Raw genomic sequence first — 17203 nt, 5'->3', positions numbered from 1 at the left:
TACATTTGTAACATAGTATGCAAAAAAAGTCAAAACTCTTTAAAACCAATCTTTATAAAAATAGCAGAAATTTTTTTGTATTAGTATGTAACAACTAAGAAGAAATTTTAAATTTTTATAAAAAATTACACACAAAAATTACCTCACTTAGACCAATAACTCGACATTTGATAGCCTAAAAAATAGTACAATCTCTATATACCAGGTCATTGCATAATATCAACTCATACTATGCAAAAAATGTCATTTAAAAAACAACAAAAAAACAATAAAAAAATGTTTGGAATAATTTTTAAAAAAAATATCATCATAATGTTAATAAAAATGTTAGACAAAACTAAAAAACATAAAGTTTGATTTACAATGTTTTATGATGAAATAAAAAATAATATGAAAAACAAACAAAACTTTATTTCAAAAAACTATACTTGTATGTGTGTGTTTATATATATATAAAGCAAAATAAAGCCTGTGCAAAATATAAATTTTTGGTAAAAATAAAGTTAAATATTTTTATGTTTTTATTTAGTTATTCTTTTAAAAACCTCTCAAATGATGTAATTTTGTAAAACTGTTTGTTTAACTAATTAAAAAACGAAATTATTTCATTCAGAATATGCTAAAAAAATTATGAAAAAAATAATTTTTGAATATTCTGATGTAAAAATAAAAAACAAAAAACGAACAAGTTATTTCAAACAGCTCTAACTTTTGCATATTATTCTGTGTTATGTTAAAAGATAAATAATTAGTAAGTTAAAAAGTAGGCAAAATATACATGTGTTGCAAAAGAATTTAACATAATAGCCCGGGTTTTCAGTATTCTTTGGAAATTTGTAAACTTATACAATAAGAACCGTTAGATAATAAAAACAATTTCTTTTTTGTATAATCACACATTTTGCTTAATTAATTGATAAACTAGTTTGTCATACTTTAAAGTTGTTTAAAGTAGTGCATATTTCCCTGTTTACTTCTGCGTTAACTTCCTGTTTTTTTTATGTTTTTATTATGCTAACATTGTGAAAGTGATACGAGTGAAACTGAAGAAACTGCGTTCGATTTTAAAATTGAAGATATTTTGGGTAATTTTTTTTAAATGAATATTTATAAATAATTTATAACTATATATATTCCTTTTGTATGATAAAAATAATACTATATGATTTCTTCATATTTTATTTTCATTTTTATACTTGCGCTATATTTAATACATTTAAATATATTTTACAGCAATAAACCTGATATACAAAATAATACTGCATTTAAAAAATCTGATTATACAACTGATAAAACTGAAGAATAAACAAATAAAATCTGAATAAAAATCGAGAAACAAAAACTCACTAAGTAGAGCGCACATTTATAACTCTGAGCAAAAGATAAAAACTGCAGGGTAACTTCGTAAAACTATATCTCAACTTTACAAATATCCAACTATTCGAAGTTTAATTACCAAAGTCTTTTAAATAATTTGTTATTCTTCTACTTGTTAATAAAGCAATTGTAGAAATTTTTATATACGATGGCATTTTCATTCACAAAGAAGAAGAAAAATAAATGAGCTTTTATAATAATATAATTAAGATAATTCATTTTTATAAAACAACTATATAATGTATAACAGTTTTTTATATATTGTTGTTTTATTAGAACAATTGATATTATTATGTAATTAATTACTAAATTATTAAATAAAAATTAAATATAAAATATTATTTAAAAAAAAACGTTACGTTTTTTTTTTTTTTTGCAAGTTGTTTTTCTGTCTTTTTATCGCTAAAAAAGCAATTATTATTACAATTAAAATTTTTACTATACTTGGCATGAAGAATGAACGAAATAAAATCTTAGAATATAAAAAAAATTTCATCAAAACATAATAGTTTTAATTTTTCAAAAAAGCCCATGCAAGACTATCTAGCCCGAGAAGACTGTTTATACACACACACACACACACACATATATATATATATATATATATATATATATATATATATATATATATGTATATATATATATATACATATATATATATATATATATATATATATATATATATATATATATATATACATATATATATATATATAGTGTGCGTGTTTTTTTTTACTGAAACTAAAAACAAAAAGTAAAACTGTAATTTGCAAGAATAATACATGTCACGCTGATTGATAATTTTAACAGTTTTTAGTTAACAATTTTTGTAAATATGTTTTGTTTTTTAATGATAATTTTAAAGGTTGTTATCTAGAATGAATTTTCTCTAAAAATTTTCAATATCAGATTTATTATTTAGTAAAAAGAAAAATCATCCTAACTTATTGTTGTGTTTGCTGAGAGAAAACTGCAAAATATATTTCAGGCTATTAAATGAGATTATCAGGCAGTGCTGATTATCATCATGGGTTTAATTGACACTGCTTATATTTTTTTTAAATATATTTATTTTTTGTAATGGTTCTCTTTTTTAGTATTTATGTTTTTATGATTTTTAGTCATTGATATGGCCTCATCACCACCTCCAAAATTAAATGCTGGGTTCAATATATCCTTGAAAAGGATAAATTGAAAAGCTTCAAATAGAAATTAAAAAAAAACATAAAATGATAATAGTAAAAAAAAAAAAAAAAACAGGCATTTTTTTTTTAACTTAATTGTTTTTTTACTTGTGCAACTTTTTTTTTTTAATTAGGGTAATATATTTTATTTAAACTTGTTTAAAACATATTGTATATTATATTAAATATATAGGCATGTAGCGAGCTTTATGCTTATGCAGTAGCTATGTACCTACCATCTAATAACTATCAGACATGGCTGCCCAATGCTACCAGATGACTGATTTTCTAAGAAAGTAAGTACACTTAATAACTAAATTAAACTACTTATTTAATTTGCTTGACGGTAATAAAATCAAGTAAATAAATTAAATTACTAATTAAATAAAAAATAAACAATTAATTTACTTCTTAAATCAATAAATAGGTATATACATTTTTTGGTAATTTGGTAATGTTATCATTTAAGCAAAAAAACATTTAAAAACATTTACAAGAAAACTTAACTTAAATTGCTGTTATATCACACAATAAAATTATCACATAATAAAAAGTAATGAACTATCAGCATTAAAACAACTTCATAATATTATAACAATGAATTTTTTTAAATATAAATATCCTTCGTGCCTTTAATGGCGTGGAGGATATCAGTATTTTAAAAAATGTACCTAAATATAATAATTATCTATATGTAATACTGAATCAAAATATAGTATTAAAAATAATTTAATAGTACAATGTTTCAAAAATGCACTTTTTTTCTTATAAAGCAGACTAAAAAATGTTATTAGGAAATCATAAAATTTTTTACTGACACTTTTAAAATAAAATTATTCACTTTATCAACTAAAATTTAACAAATTTTTTCCTTATCACTCATTTAGATAAAAAAAAAAATATCATATAAAAAAAATCCATAAAATGATAACTTTTTATTAAGAGATAATGGAAACAGAAAAATATTTTTTAATAATGATTTAACAATTGTTCTATGACAAGAAAGGAAATTGTTCATAAATGAACAAAACAATTTAACACCTCAAAGGAAGTAATAAATTAGCCTTTTCTAATTGTTGTTAAAAAAGAGAGATTTAAGTTAAAAAATGTCAACATTAAAAATGTTTGTACCCTTAACAATAAGGAATTATATAAAATTTTGGAATACAAATGCAACATCTATAAATATTAAAATGATTTTATTGAAAAGCAAAATATTTTTTGATTTCTAGTATGTTATTGTTGATGGTTATAAATGTTACATTGTAAACAGAAAAAAAAAAAGTATGGTGGTGTTGAAATATATTTCAATTACAGTTTAATAATAACATTGCTTCTAAATCATAGTCTATATGCGATTGAAGCAGTTTTAGTGTACACTGTCTATGAGAGTGGATAGTATTTAGATAGGTTCCATGACGCCGTATATGATATTTTAGTGCTTTTATATATATATACACACCATGTCCCCGGTAGTACCGCGCTCAACTTGTTTCTCCGTGCAGCGGCCTTGTTCGTCAAGGTTCATGTTTTGGAGTTATAGAGTTGAGAGAGGGTTATAACCACTATTAAGTAGCCTCCTCATCTGTAGTGGCCTTCTTGGCCTTGAGGAGGTGAATAACAAAAAAACAGAAAAACAAAAAATATATATACACACATAAAAATTTATATACAATATAAAGTGACATGGAATAAATTTAAAATTGTTTTTCCTATCTCCATATAAAGATATGCAAGTTTTTGTGGTAATACCCTAGTTTATACGTGTACGTGTGCACTTGAGTCTGAAAAAATATGGTGCTTTAATATTGATAAAAAGTAACAAGATGTCTTTCTTATTATTTATTTTAGTCTTTATTTTTCTAAATAACTTTAAGACGTTTTAAAAGCAAAGAATATAAATTTTTATAACAATGTTAAAATATATGACATTTTAACAGGTAAGGAAAGTTTATTAATGTTTGGAGATTTACATCATTTTAATTGAAATTCATTAAAAAATTTTTTTGCTTATTTTAACATTATTGTTGAGCCACGCAAGAGTTATGAATGTTTGGTGAATACGCACACTGGTTTTATTTCAGATTATAATTTTTCAAATCAATTGTACACTTTGAGTCACATGGATAAAGGAGTTTTATATGCTGATATTAAAATACCTCATTTAAAACTTCAATTAAAACCATTGTAAAAAATAGTAAACAGGAAATAAAAAATCTTTTAAAAAATATTCAAAACTTTGTTTTTAATAGTGCTTAAATAATTAGATATTATTTAATGTTATAATGTTTATACATTACACACACACACACATACACACAGATATATATATATATATATATATATATATATATATATATATATATATATATATATATATATATATATATATATATATATATTATGTCAGTGTATTCTACAAATAAAGTGCTCAATGTTCTTAACAGAGCAATAATAAATTAGTAAAAAACCTTATCTAACTTTTTATCTTCAACATCATGCTTCTCCATCAGTAGGTTAATCAGGAAGCTTCCTGATGAACCGACTGATGGAGAAACATGATGTTGAAGATAAAAGTTAGATAAGTGTTTTTACTAATTTATATACATACATACATACATACATACATACATACATACATACATATATATGTATGTATGTATGTATATCAGGGCTCGAATTAACGTAAAAAAAATCTAATTGCGATTTTGTTGTTGCTCATAACCAAGTTAGCGTTCACTTTTTTCATTTAATAAAATAAAGCGAAAGAAAAAATGTGTCTAAATAATAGAATCTTTTACGATCTAATACTTTTTTTGATTGCTAATAGAAAAAGTATTAGATCGTAATTGTAAATATTTTGATCGTTTTGTAATCATTTCACTAGTTTAATGCTTAGAATTTTTTAAGATTTTTGCTAACAAAAAATTATTTTTACTAAGCAAAAAATCATACGCCATTACAAGTTATTATTTAATATTTTAATTTTAAGGGGTTACAATGCGCTAAAATAAAATTAAGAGTTGTCACAATTTTCTTCCTCGCTTTCACTTTCTTCCAAATCCGATATTGTAACTGTCGCTAGATCAATGTCTGTTTTGCCTGACTTTCTTTTTCTTTTTTCCGGATAACGATGAAAATTTTCTGACAACCGTCTAACTTTATCATTATACCATTCGTCCATAGCAGTATCAGGTTCAAATTTGTCAATCTCAGGACCTTCTTCACTTATCCGAAGTAGAGGTTCTAAGAGATCTCGTCTAAGACAACTTCTCCAGTCATTTTTTACGCGATTCATACATGAAAACATTCATTCTACTTTCGCATTTGTAAAAGGACAAATTAAAAATAGTTCAAAAATATCAAGAATATTTCGGCATTCTTTGACCAAATTTGATTTGGAAAAACAATTTCCCAAATTTTTAAATAATACTCATTTTGATTGTTACTTATGATGGGAAACATGTATGCTTTTAAAATGATCCACTCATGAAGTATATTATTCAAATCACATCCTACACCAATCAAAAATTCAGAAAAATGTTCAACAACTTCACCGATAGCTTTATCGCCAAAAGTTCCATCATTCACATTTAACGGCCAGTTATAAACGTCAAGTAAAGCTACCAAATGTATAAACAAAGGTGATTTTTGGAGAGATTGAAAACGGCCTTCCATAAATATGGTAATATTTGCAATAATTAGCTTGTACTGGTCAAGAACATGGCTATTAACTTCGGTATATTGAGAAAGTGCAATATTTTGATAACATTGCAAATCAAATGTCTCAATCAAATGTCTCAATATTTTCAGACAGTTTCTTATAATGGGTCATAACACTTGTATCATCAAGCAAATTGTCTAGCGAATTTTCTGGAAGAATTTGCAGCTTGACCATTGTCCATGTAAATTCTTGAACTCTTCATACAGCTTTTACTGGATCATGAATATTGTTCTGAAAACATAAACTCAGACGCCGAAGGGGAGATAAAACATCAAGATATATTGATAAATGAATAGGCACAGATGCATTTTTCCATCGCTTTAAAAAACCCTTTAACTCTGCTCTCTTTGCTACCTGGGAGTCTGTTATAGCCAATGATTCAATATGTGTCATAAACACACCATAATTTTCTAAAGCAATTTTATACTTGTGATCAATCCACCAAGTTCCGCATGCTTTTGTTGGTTTCGGAACGCTATTACTCCAAGCTTCGGCTAATCCTTATAGTTCTCGGTAGCGCTTTGGTGACTTTTGATAAAAGTGATAAAGTTGTAAAAGTAGTTCCTCAACGGTTTTGAAGGCAGATAAATTTTCAAACGCATCTTTTAAAGCAAGTTCAAGTCGATGGTTAAAACAGTGTACAACTTCCAACCAAGGAGAACCTTCCTTTAGTAATGCGCCTAAACCAGCATAAGCTTCTAGATTAACGTTAGCTCCATCAAGATTTACACCCAATAGATGTTTATAAGAACTGCTAATACCAACTCTTGTAAAAGCGTCTGTTACACATTTTTTCAGGCCAACAGCATTAGAATTCTCAGCCGTTTCAATAGATAAGAATTCTACTTTTGGACTTCCATCTCTTAAATAAAGAATGTAAATCAATTCCTGTTCGGATACAGCTGAATCTGTGCTTCCATCACAGAGAACATAGTAAAATCTACAACTTTTTAAACATTCAGTTAATTTGTTTTTAATTACGGTGCCAATGTAATCTGTAAATATTGCAGCTGCACAGTCAGTGCTATAAGAATTTCCTAAACTTGTAACCTTATTCTTCTTTTCTAATGCAATTAAATAAGGATAATCTGTGAATGGACGCTCTTGTTTTGCCAAGTAATACGCAATATTTAACTTTTTCTGTAACAAGTCAGCGTCTTTTACTGCCATTTTAAGTAAACCACGCCCGATTGGAGTATTATGAATAACATGGTTAGATAATGAAACTGAACCTAATGTTGTTTGTTGATGAATTTGCGTGGCCTCTTTATGTTGCGCACTGCTTAAGTGCGATGCCAGTGAATCTTTTTTTATTGATATTGTTCCTGGTTTGATCCAGGTCATGGAAAATAATTTTGTTTGACTTATCCGTTTTTCAAATTGTTTACATAAACTGCATCTTAATCTTATAACTTCATTTCCAGTTAAATCATATTCTAACTCGCAATTAAAATGTTTTTCCCACTTTTTAACTGTAGATAATCTGCATCTGTGGTCCTTATTTGCATCCATTTGTTGCTATTAATTTAAAATTAGCAAGTGTACTAACAAACTTTAAAGTTTTTTTTAAATAACTATTTAGAGTCTATATTGCCTTCCACTATTTTTCGCAAAATAAACTTATAAAAATATCCTTAAATTTGTTCATAATGAATGAGCTGAATCGGAATAAAGCCCTTGAGAATTCGAGTTAAAAAAGTGACTTTTCAATCAATTAACTTTTATTTCTTTTTTCAATCAAAATCTTTTATTTCTTGATTCGAATAGGTATTTAATCGTTTGTTTTTTATAAATTTTTCCTTCTCTAAACAATCGGTCTTTTTCCTGCATTTGAACATTTTTGCTAATTGATTTTCTAAATCTTTTTTTTTTTTTTTTTTACTTTATGCTCCACTTTAAAAAAAAAATTATCGTTACAGAAGTCACTGCAGTTTTATACTGTAAAAGAACACATTCGCAAATCGAGTATCAATCTGCTAAAATAAAAAAAGAATAATCATGAAAAAAAGAAAGATTGCGAAAAAACAAATTTTTAGAAAAACTAATTGCGAAGGTGCGAAGAGTAATCGCGATTCGCGATACGCTTAATTCGAGCCCTGTATAAATTAGTAAAAACACTTATCTAACTTTTATCTTCAACATCATGTACAACATCAAATACATATATATATATATATATATCTGCGTGTGTGTGTGTGTGCGTGTGTGTGTGTGTGTGTGTGTGTGTGTGTGTGTGTGTGTGTGTGTGTGTGTGTAATACTATTTTATTGAAAATTTAAATCTACAAATAGTTTGAAAAAAAACATACTTGAAATGGCAGAGATACAACTTTTTCACTCACAGCTTTTGGTTTACGTATATGAAAATTAGATATCACAGCTAGGTTGCCATAATCCACAAATTCAACTTCAAACTATTTTTTAAATCAAAAACTTATTAAATAATAATTTTATATTAAATGCATACATACATACACTATGTTATTTTCCATAATAGATCTCCTTCATGTTAATGCGATGTATGCACAATCTCAGTCCATATTTTAGTATGTTATCAGTGACACTTCATGTGTATATAAGTATACAATAGAATATATACATATACATTATTTAAAAACAAAAAATTTGTACGATTTTACAAAAACAATTTTTTTTTAAATTTTTTTATGACCTTGTTATCTTCAGTCATTTCTTGAGTCACTTTAGCACGATACCATAGCCCATCATTCATATATTTAGCACAACAAATTGTTCCTATTGATGGTCGAGACAATATTTCACTTCCAGAAGTTTTCTGATATAAAAAATGTTTTAAATATATATATATATACATATAGATTTATTTATTTATAATATATTAATATATTATAAATAAAAAAATATTTGTATTAATATCTAATATATAGTATATATATATATATATATATATATAAATATATAGTATATATATATATATATATATATATAAATATATATTTAGTGTTATATATATAGTTTAAAAGCTTAATTGATTTTATAAATAGAAGATAAATTCATTGTACAAAATTAAATTGTGGTTAAACAATATAGGTTACTTTTACGTGCTATAATCAGTCTTTCACAGGAAGACATGTAGTCACGCGTTTTTATATGACCAGGCAAATTACATTTTGCTTTGACGATTTGACTGCGGCTATTTCAAAAAACATTATATAAACGCGCTGAATGAAAAATATTCTGAATTATACCTTAAGTGAAATAAATTACAAAACTTTTAACAAATGTTTTTATATTAGAGAAACGCTTTTAAATAAAGTAACAATTTACTGATAATCGTTTTTTTTAATAATATAATTGACAGTTGTATATATTTTTTTAATTTATAATGTATAAATAGTTTAAGGTGCATTTTTTATAATAAACGTTATTAAAAAATACAAAATTGTTTTGTTTTTATAAACGATGACATTCTATGACAACAAAAGTCTCTAACAAATTTTAATATAAGAATAATTAAAGTTAATACATTTGAAAAGATAAACAAAATTTCATTGAAAAAAAAAATGTTTTAGAAAGCGATTACAATTAAATAAGTTTGATTTTAAATGCTTTTATATTATCAAAACACTTTTTAATGAAGTAACAAAACACTTCTGATGAATTTTTATAATAAGTATTAATAAACTGTTGTTTTTTTTTACTTATATAATTATGTATTTTTTATGATAAATGTTTTTCTTTTTTAAACATTAAATAAACAAAAAACAAAGTGCAAATGTTAAAACAAAGAATGAAATAGTTTTTTAATTCGTAAATTAAATAGACTATGTATTTTAGTTTGATGAGTTTTGTTATAGTTGGGTTATATATATATATATATATATATATATATATATATATATATATATATATATATATATATATATATATATATATATATATATATATATATATATATATATATTTGTGCGTTTGTTTTTGCTTTAGTTGAGTATTCTTTTTAAGTTTTTGTAAGTTTTTGTTGCGCATTTTTAAATTTTAAAAATATGTCAAAAGCTGTGGTCAAATCGTCAAAACAAATTATTCTATGCGTGGTCATATAATTGTGTGCGATCGCACGGCTTTCTGTGAAACACTGTATAATAGTTAAATTAAAATAATATTATATAAAATTCCAAAACGGTAAGTAAAATATTTTCTTTTTAATCAGAGTATGAATTATACATTTTATTATTGTGTTTTGAACTTTTAGAAAATTTGTATTTTACACTAATATGAATATTCAAGATTTTGAAGGAGTATTTCATAGCAAATGCTAAAAACTCACCATGGTTTCATTTTCTAAGAGAAAAAGCAGGACAGTGCCCTAAATGCAAATTGCGTAAGAAAATAATAAAAACATATGGAGGTTCTACAATTGGTCTTTATACCTATTAAAAACAACTCATGAAATCAATTTATTGAAAAGAGATGTAGGTAGCAACACTGTTTTAGATCCTTCAGAATTTGTACAGAAATAAGAACCCTCTGTAACTATAAACAACTTTTTTAAAAGTGATAAAATGAACGACTCTTTGCCAGCTATTTTAGCTGGGATAACTGTCTGTGATGGTCTATTATTCAACATTATCTGCATATCATATATCAGAAAAGGCTTAACAGCCAGAGGTTTTTCTAACATACCATAGGATCACAAACAAATCACAAAATGGTCTTGAATTACAGTATAAATATACAAGACCAAGTAATTAAATAATTATTGTGCAGAATTGCTAATGGGATTAGATTTACTCTTACTTTTGATGAATGGAAAAGAAATAGATGTTACATAAATATTAATGTCCACTCTGACAAAGAATTTTTGGAACAACTCCAGCAGAATGTGTTGAGCTTGTTAATAATAGGCGATTTTGAGCTTTTGATAAAGAATATTGTAGGTTTTAACACTGATGGCGCTGCAGTTATGATAAAGGCTGGCAGTTTAATTGAACACATCAGCAGCTATGTTTAGCGTATGGAATTCAGTTGACTGTTATCAGCGTGCTCTACAAAAAACCTACTAATGAGGCTAGTCTGCATAATGAAGAAGATGCCAACGTTAAATCTGTTCCCACACCCAGATTTGAAAATGAGCAGAATTCCACAGATGATGATAAATTAATTTGTGAAGATTACTAAAATAAAAATGGTTTACTAATAATCTTTACTGAAAATGATGATAATAATTCTTCTTTTCTGGTTCATCAGCAAATGTTATCATTAATTAAATGAGTTCGTAAAGTGGTCAAAGTATTTTGAACTTTGCATATAAAAAAATGACAAAATACTACAAAAATATATAAAGAAGAATTTGAGAAAGTATTGCCTCTTTTAGACTCAAGAGAATAATAAAATAATTAGGTAGATAGAATGTTTAGATTAGATAGAACGTTTCATCAGATTAAAAAATTGCATCAAAAAGAGTCTAACAGTTCACCTATTTTGTTTTCAGATGTCGAATTTGAAATGCTGTTGTGTTTTTGTGTTAATTTGTTAACTTGCAGCAACAAAATCTACTTCAGCCAATGTTTTAAATTCAGATACAAAAATAATATTCAATGTTGATGATGATGAAGATGATCAAAGAAATGAAATATCTCTGACTTAACAAGAAAAGTTGGAGAGGGCAGTATCAATAAAAAATTGCTCAAGATTACCTAAGTGGAATCAACCAAAACAAAAAAGATCACACACGCCCAATAAAAAAGAAGTGTAACTTTTTGAGATAAATGGCATAAGAGACAAATACTTAACCTTACTGTATAATTGTTTTTCACTCTATAACCTTTCTCTTTGTTTTATATCGCTCTCCTTCATCTCAAGACTGCACTCTTTTTGATGTTATTTCTGATCAAATTGAACACTCTTTATTGTTCAACTAATATCATCGTTATTGGTGACTTCAATGCTCATCACACTGAATGGCTTGGTTCTAGTGTCAGCGAATCTGCAGCTGTTGAGGCCCACAATCTTTGTCTTCCGCAATCTCTAACACAAATAGCCCACTTTTTGATTCGCTTTCCAGACAATCAGATTCATTTACCTTCTCAACTTGACTTATGTCTTGTTTCTGATCCTAGTCAGTGCTCAGTTTGTCCACATTTACCCTTAGGTGCTTCTGATCACAGTATAATCTCTCTTTAAAACTATTATCTCATTCTTCTTCTTCATCAGAATCCTCCTATTGCCCTTTTCCAACTACCTTAAAGCTAAGTGAAACTGTTTCCATGATTTTCTTTGTGATGGCTCTTGGGTAATCTTTCCTCTTTCTGCTGACAAATGTGCTTCTTGGATTCAGGCTGGCATAGAAACTTTTATTCCTTCTTGACGATTTTAGGTCAAGCATCACTCTTCACCACAGATTTCTTTTATTGTACTGATGCAATTTCCAACCATAACCATTACTTCCACATCAATCACTAAAACAGATATCTGTTAACTATTGCTAGAAATCATTGAAAAAATGTTACCTGATACACTTTTACAGTGTATCAGGTAACATCTTTAAGATTATGGAATCCTTCCTTACCAATCGTACCATGAAGTTGTCCACGATGGACAGCACTCTTCTTCATTCCCTATAACTTCAGGGGTTCTTCAAGGTTCTATCCTTGGCCCTATACTTTTTTAAACTTACATTATTAATCTTCAAGCAATTTTCACATCTAAGATGACATTTTTTGCTGATGATACTACCATTTATTCTTGTCTTGATAAAAAGCCAACACTCTGATTGCTTCGAGGGCGCTTGAAAAGGATCTCACTTCTGCTACAGCATGGGGCTAGTGAACTTTAATTCAGATAAAATTAAATTTATTTCAGCTAATTGTTATTGCAACATTCTAGATCTTTCTATATTCATGAACGGTAATGTACTCAATGAGTCATCTACCTTATGTCTACTAGGATTAACTCTTTCATCGTTCTTCTGATTTTAGAAACCATATATCAAATCCATTGCAAAATTAGCATCAGCTTAGGTTGCATCTCTATATTGTGCTCATTGCTTTCTAAATTAGAATTCTATTTTTTATCTCTATAAATCTCAAATCCATCCTTGTATGGAATATTGTGGAATATATCTGGAGAAGATTTTTGAATGATGCCCTTTCTCTTTTAGACAAGGTGCAAAATCGCATAGTAAACATAGTTTAACCTGCTCTTGCAGCTAACCTTTGTCGTATTGTTGCTTCTCTCTTTCTCTTTTCTACAAATACTATAATGGGCACTGCTCTAAAGAGCTAGTGCCTCTTGTTCCATTTACTAAAATTCATTCTCGTGTTACTCATTATTTCAATAAAGTCTCACTTTTTACTGTAACTGTTCCTAAGTGCTCCAAAAATCCTTATTTGTCTAGTTTTTTCCTCAAAAATCAGTTCTTTGAAAATCGCTCTTTCTATCTAGTTTTCCTGATTTATTTAATTTGCAAGCTTTTAAGTCGCCTGTTAATTGTTATCTTGCTTTGTAAATTTCATCTTTTCTCTTCCAGTAACTTCCAACTCTAATAGTGGTTGCTTGCGTCCTTGTTAGAAGCAAGGATGTTAAATATATATATATATTATATACATTTAGTTAGTTATTATTTAATCAATATATATAATAAAATATATATACATTATATACATTTAGTTAGTTATTAATCAATCAATATACATAATAAAATATATACATTTAGTTATTAATCAAATATTGAAAGAATGAAAATAAAAAACTTATTACAAGCTAACAAGATCAATCAGTTTTTAAAAAAAGATAAATGTCCAAATCTTGAATAAAGTCAATTTTAACTAGATTTATGTATTGATTCTTTAACTTTCCACTGCTTTTACAAGATTATTTAACAGATTATTTATTGTGGATAACAAAAACTATAGCATCATATGTTGTCATACTGTAATTGGGTGGCCATTTATTTTTTTTAATTTTTCTTTATTACTAGCTAGAGGTGTTAGTTGATTGCTGAAAATATAAACATTGAGTTCCTAACATTTTTGCCTGCTTGTTTGACAGCTGATTTTTAAAGTCTCTACGCTTTTCAACAAAACTTCTCAATAATCTCAAGAAAAATATTTTTTAGGTATCTTAGAAAGTTACATTGCCCAAAACAGTATTAGAAACTGGTTCTTAAAATAATGAGGAACCGTCATCATCTTCAATGGCTTGATACACTGTGTTTTTTCAGATGTAGCTTTTGAATGATCTAATGAAAATAAACCAGTACTGATAAAACCACTAAGCGTGTTTTCTGACTTAAAATCATTTCTATTGATGAGGTCTTTAAAGATAGCAGCAAAGTGTCTGTCGAATTTTGAAATTTCTAATTAAAAACTTTTAACTACTTTCTTTTACTTGGTTTTAACTGTTTTAAAAACACCAATGTCTAATGGTTGCAAAAAATGACTTGTGTGAGCTGGCAAAAGCCAAAGTATAATATTATTTTGAAGAGCTGATTTTTTTTAATTCTAAGCCAATGTGCAAAGCATTACCACCAAGAAACAGAATCTTAAAGCTTTAAAATATATTTGTAGGAGGCAAATATATTATTTTAAACCAAGCTAATTCAGATTCCATCTAATCTGATTCACGCATGTAATAAAAAACATTTTCACCACTGCCTTAGCATCAGTCTTACATAATACTTTTACTTATGTTATTTTGAGAGAAATATTTAACATATCTAAAAAAGAAAACAATAACAAAAAAATAAAAACTTTATGTAACCAACCAACTACATCAATCATCTTCATTATTATCGACATGGATATAGCTAAAAATTACCATAAGCATGGGAACATGTCAGAACTGTTGTCATTTTTTTATAGTTTGTTGGTGATAATTTTTTAGTATTTTTACACCTTTTCTACAAATGACTTTGACTTGGTTAAATTGTACACCGGACTCATCAGAATTGAAAACATAAAGTGGTTTTACACTAGACAGAATTCAAAACATATGAAGCAGTTTTACACCGGACAAAATTGAAAACATGAAGCGGTTTTACACTGAACAGAATCGAAAACATGAAGCGGTTTTACACCGGACAGAATTGAAAGCATGAAGTGGTTTTACACCGAACAGAATTGAAAACAATAAGAGGTTTTTGATTTAGATGGAGTTGAAGACAAACTTCTTGAAAAATAATTGGTTAAAATCAATCGTCAATTATTTTTGGTTGTGTAGACCCTGCTCTAATAGATTGCATGCCTCTGGCTCGCGGTGATCGAATTTTGTTTTTATACTTTTTATAAAATTGTAGTACCACGAATAATATGGCTTTTTAAAATAAGTCAGTTTGATTTGAATCTTTTAAAAAGTTTTTAATCACTTAAAACATCTCCATTTGTCAAGCTAAAGCCGATTTCTCCCTTAAACATCAAAAGATCAGCAAAAACTACTTCAGTGATTTTGAATCATTCATTTCTATTAAAAAACAGGCAAAAAGCAAGTATACCTGTTTTTACACTTGTAACAAGGACAGTCGTATATGCAAAAAAAAAATGCACCTGTTTCCAAAATTTTATTTTTTGATTACTTTTTACTTTAGTTGAATTTATTTCATCATCAAATACTGAATCAAATATTTTTGCATATTATTTATCATTTTTTAATTTTGCACAAAATAGTGTTTATAGATATTTAATCTAAACCTTGCTTACCTAAATTATTTTAGTCTATTATTTGTTAACTTTATAATAATAAATTTCAAATAAAAATAAAAATTAACTCAATAATATATTATAAATTTTTTTCATATATATATGGTTTTTTTTTACATATATACAAGTATATTAGGTTTGTTCTCGTTTTTAATTATCAAAAAAAATTAAAAAAATTACTCCAAATAATAAACAAGGTACAAAGTATGAATTATCAGCATTAAGAGAGCGATTAAATAATTGCAACAGTTTCATGCTTTATGCAACCATCAAATGATACTAACAACCATAACAAAAAAAAAAATTATATACAAAAATATGATGTTAGTTAAAATATAGTTAAAGTTGTAGATAACAAACTTGTTTTAGTTGCACTTTTATGTTTATACCGGCACTCTTTAAATGTGTGCTCTATTAAACCAAAACGATTAAAATTGTTACCCTGTAAAAATTATACTTTTACTAAGAGGCATGCAGAAGACATCAGAATGTTTGCAAGCAGTTACACATCTGAACTGTTACATTCAATCAGTTACACATTCAGCAGTTACACATCTGAACAATTATACTAACAACAATTATATTGGAAACATAAGATAAGATAGTTGTGTGAATATATATAAATATATGTGTATATATATATATATATATATATATATATATATATATATATATATATATATATATATATATATATATATATATATATATATATATATATACATATATATATAGAACTTTTATATGTTGTCAGAAAGTTTTTTCTGTATTTTGTTGACAAAAAGTAAAAATTAAAATGCAAGACCGGAATTTTTTTATTAATTGATAGACTGCCTGTCCCAACCAAACCCTCAGTCGATGTAGCAGCACTCCCTTGCGAGTCAGGCTAAAAGATAGTAGATGTAGCAGCACTCCGTTGCAAGTCAGGCTACTTTTCAGTTGATATAGCAGCACTCTGTTGCGAGTCAGGCTATTTGTCAGTTGATGCAGCAGCACTTTGTTGCGAGTCAGGCTATAAGATAGGCGATGAAGCAAGACTCCGCACATGATTTACAGCAAAAAAAATAAAAACATTTTATTAAAAAAAATAAAAATAAAAACATTTTATTAAAAAAAATAAAAATAAAAACATTTTATTAAAAAAAATAAAAATAAAAACATTGTTTATATTGTTAAAAACATTCAGAATGTTTTTAAAAACATTCTGAATGTTTTTGTTTTTTTTTGTAAGAAAAATTACAGTCA

At 26.6% G+C, this 17203-nt stretch overlaps 1 protein-coding gene across 1 annotated transcript in view; it reads right to left on the bottom strand.

Annotated features, from left to right (window-relative positions):
* The window catches only part of LOC101239559 (tudor domain-containing protein 7), a 62839-nt gene that overhangs the window by 11556 nt on the left and 34080 nt on the right, over positions 1 to 17203 (bottom strand). Inside the window, exons 16-18 of the mRNA XM_065795586.1 lie at positions 8956 to 9078; positions 8594 to 8698; positions 143 to 175 (exon numbers count right to left, since the gene is read on the bottom strand). Of these exons, the coding sequence (XP_065651658.1) occupies positions 143 to 175; positions 8594 to 8698; positions 8956 to 9078 (261 nt within the window). The remainder of the gene's footprint in view (positions 1 to 142; positions 176 to 8593; positions 8699 to 8955; positions 9079 to 17203) is intronic.

This window comes from Hydra vulgaris, chromosome 04 (genome assembly GCF_038396675.1).
Source record: "Hydra vulgaris chromosome 04, alternate assembly HydraT2T_AEP".
Classification (NCBI taxonomy): Eukaryota; Metazoa; Cnidaria; class Hydrozoa; order Anthoathecata; family Hydridae; genus Hydra; species Hydra vulgaris.
This window is presented reverse-complemented; position numbering and strand designations above follow the sequence as displayed.